The 3,248-nt window shown below is 35.2% G+C and overlaps 1 protein-coding gene across 8 annotated transcripts in view; it reads left to right on the forward strand.

The window, feature by feature from the left end:
• LOC107610536 (nucleotide-sugar uncharacterized transporter 1-like) overlaps window positions 919–3,248 on the forward strand; it is a 4,153-nt gene continuing 1,823 nt past the window's right edge. For 2 of the 8 annotated variants that reach the window (XR_002351944.1, XR_002351945.1), the window contains exons 1-4: window positions 919–1,010; window positions 1,120–1,641; window positions 1,940–2,110; window positions 2,227–2,397. Coding sequence is in view for 1 of the 8 variants with exons in the window: in XM_021108904.1 (XP_020964563.1) it covers window positions 2,273–2,397 (125 nt within the window). In the remaining 7 variants the exon portion in view is untranslated. Of the gene's footprint in view, window positions 1,011–1,119; window positions 1,642–1,939; window positions 2,111–2,226; window positions 2,398–2,427; window positions 2,768–2,868; window positions 2,988–3,150; window position 3,248 lie in introns of those variants that run through there. The other 6 variants (XR_002351941.1, XR_001614252.2, XR_002351942.1 and 3 more) reach the window with 6 other exon arrangements.

Consider the following 3,248-nt stretch of genomic DNA (forward strand, 5'->3'; position numbering starts at 1 on the left):
ATAACTTGGAAAAGCTCTTTACTTGAACAACAGCTTGAAAACATATTCTCCTAAATTTCTAATTATCTGGACTTAACGAGATACGTGACATATAATCCTCTTATATTTGGGTAATTAGGATTTCTGTGGCATATAAACTAGAATTGAACTTCACCCTCTAATTGGAATTAAGTGACCAAGGAATTGGCGGTTGATAAATTTTAGAGCATCCTAAAAAGGTCTAAGGAATTAGGGTTTAGTCACATATAGTTTACCATGAATTAAATCTTGCATGATTAAAATAGTTAGTAAGAAAAGTCAATCCGAAAAATAGATATCTCTGAAGCCTTAACTGTTTCTCTATATAGAATTCACAACTTGTTTACTGTTTGCTATTCTGATTCTCTGATTTACTGTTTAATGCAATTGAACTCTCTAAACATCATTTTCTGTTAGTCTAACTAATAAGTAAATCACATAACCATTGTTGCTTAGTCCATCAATCCTCGTGGGATCGACCCTCACTCATCTGAGGTATTACTTGGTACGACCCGGTGCACTTGTCAGTTAGTTTGTGGACTATAAATTCCGCACCAAGTTTTTAGCGCCGTTGCCGGAGATTAACTGTGATTGACAACTATTAGTTATTTCATTGCATGCGATTTCGCATAAATTGGAGTTCTAATCTAACCTGATTTATGCAGATGGCTCAGACACCACTTCATGTTGCTGCCGGTCAAAATAGGGCTGACATAGTTAAATTTCTGCTCGAGTGGCAACGACCAGATAAAGTTGAGTTGGAGGCAAAGAACATGATAGGTACTTGTCACAATTTTTTTTAATTGAATTTTATTGTTAGAATATGTATGATTCTCAACTTCTATTAATAGCATTGTAGTTCTAAATACCTTTTCTTTATCACCATTTTTCAGTATGGAGAAACTCCAATGCACATGGCAGCAAAAAATGGATGCAACAAAGCTGCAAAGTTACTTCTGGCCCACGGGGCTGTTGTTGAAGCCCAAGCAAATGTGAGCTTTTTTTTTCTTGCTTCATATATCATTTACTCTAGAATTAAACTGAACAAAAACCATTTATATGCTTTGTATGAAAGTTTGTTTACAATCTTTTGCTTTGCAGAATGGTATGACTCCTCTACACCTTGCTGTTTGGTACTCTCTACGAGCCGAAGAATTATTAACTGTGAAAACATTGCTTGACTACAATGCAGATTGCTAGGTATTCAAGTTTCTTTTCAGCTTCAAATTATGCCTCGTTCAGGTTTTTCAAAGTTGATTGTGATTTCTTTCTTTTGTATTCTCTCCAGGGAGTTCCATTACAAATAAATCACAAAACCCCTCATAACACGTTAAGAGTTCTTTTCTTCTTTTTGGTGACTTACTCATTTTTATAATTTATACAGGGTGGAAAAAGAACCCCCTTCAACTCTTATGTGGACTTTGTTTTTGTTGGCTCAAGTCTGTAGCTAGTTTTCATATTGGTTTCTTGACTATCTTTTCTTCCCCTTCTATTTTGGCCTATTTATGATGATTTTTGCCGGTGCAGCATTATGACAGACGAGGCCAATATAAAGTTGCTCTTTCCAAAATTGACGAGGCCATAGAACACACACCTACCGTTATTGATCTATATTCTGTCAAGGTTTGCTTATTAATAATTTTCTAAGAGTAGTTTTTTTTTCAAGTCCTTTTATGTTGTAAAGCTTTGTATTTTAACTTCACTTAACAAACTATAACTACAATGTAGTTGAAGCATAAGTTTCGGTTAGGTGGGTCAACTTTTAGCATTTGTATGTGGCACTAATTTACAACAAAGCTAAACTAAGTAAATTGAGACTGAATTTGGAACTAACCATGATTTCTTCAAATGCCTAGTATATTATTTGTTGCTTATCTCATTTTAGATTGAAATGCCTAGTATATTATTTGTCGCTTTACAGGCTATGGCATTAACAGTGGTATCTATCGGTGTTGCTGTGGCTACGATGACTGATCTGCAATTCCATTTTTTTGGTGCATGTGTGGCATTGGTGTGGATTGTACCAAGTGCTGTAAATAAAATCCTCTGGTCTCGGCTATAGCAGCAAGAGAACTAGACAGCTTTGTCGTGAGTAATTTTTATCATTATTACTTCCTTTTAATGCCAATTTCTTTGTGCTTCCTATCTATTTCTTTGCATTAAATGATTTATTTCTTTGTTTTGTCTAATTTATGCATTCATTAACAGTCTGATGTAGAAAATAACACCTATTACGTTGATTTTCCTGGCTGCTATGATGCCCTACTTAGACCCTCCGGGTGTCCTCTCCTTTGGTTGGAACTTCAGAAACACACCCGTGATTTTTGGCTCGGCAATTCTTGGATTCTTGCTTCAGTGGTCTGGTGCTTTAGCATTAGGGTAAGTGAATGTTCTATTGATTAGTAATGAGCTCTTGCTGTACTGCTGTTTTAATTTGTAAACAAGAAAATTAGATGATTATTGATTATTTTCTATTGTTTTATTGAATTGATTAGTGGTTAGCTCTTTCTTTTTATTGGATGATTTCTGTTATTTTCTGCTGTTTTAACTAATGTGCTAAAGCATCTGCATTTTATTAGAAAATAGAAAAATAGCAAATTAGAGGTTAGAGATGTTGAGGTTGATAGTGAGGCCACTGTTATTAGGTGGCCTAAAGGTCATGCAACAAAGCTCACCTCCTTTCAAGAAAGTAATAGTGAAATCCAAACTTCATGTTAGATATTGCAAAGTCCACCATGGACATAACCAAGTATGTCATCATTGTTATGTTCATATCATTCAATGAACTAGAGACATATAATTTAGTTGTTCTGATTGTGTGTTTTCCGATGAACTTCTATTTCATTGCAGGATTCAGAAAGAGGAAGCCAAAATCGTTGCATGGGAAAGCCAACAGAAGGCAAAGTAACTTATTGTTGCTTGTAAATAAACTGAGAGAACCAAAGTAGCTAACAAAGTTTGACTTAGCAGTACGCCAGTAAGAGGAGGGTAACTTATTGCTATAGCCTATAATCTCCTAATTAGTCCTAATTAAGTTCTTGTAATGAACTAACAAAGTTTTTTTTATATACTCTAGTTGTACAATTCAAGGTAGGAAACTAGTTTCTGATCATTGCTTCCATTTGGTGACAGGTCCTGACAGAAGGATCTTCTTGCCAAAGGGTCTCTTGTATGATCTAAGGGAAGGAGGTTTAAGAGGGCTAGAGGAAGGAGGAACAGCAAAGGAAATA

Source organism: Arachis ipaensis, chromosome B08 (assembly GCF_000816755.2).
Source record: "Arachis ipaensis cultivar K30076 chromosome B08, Araip1.1, whole genome shotgun sequence".
Taxonomy (NCBI): Eukaryota; Viridiplantae; Streptophyta; class Magnoliopsida; order Fabales; family Fabaceae; genus Arachis; species Arachis ipaensis.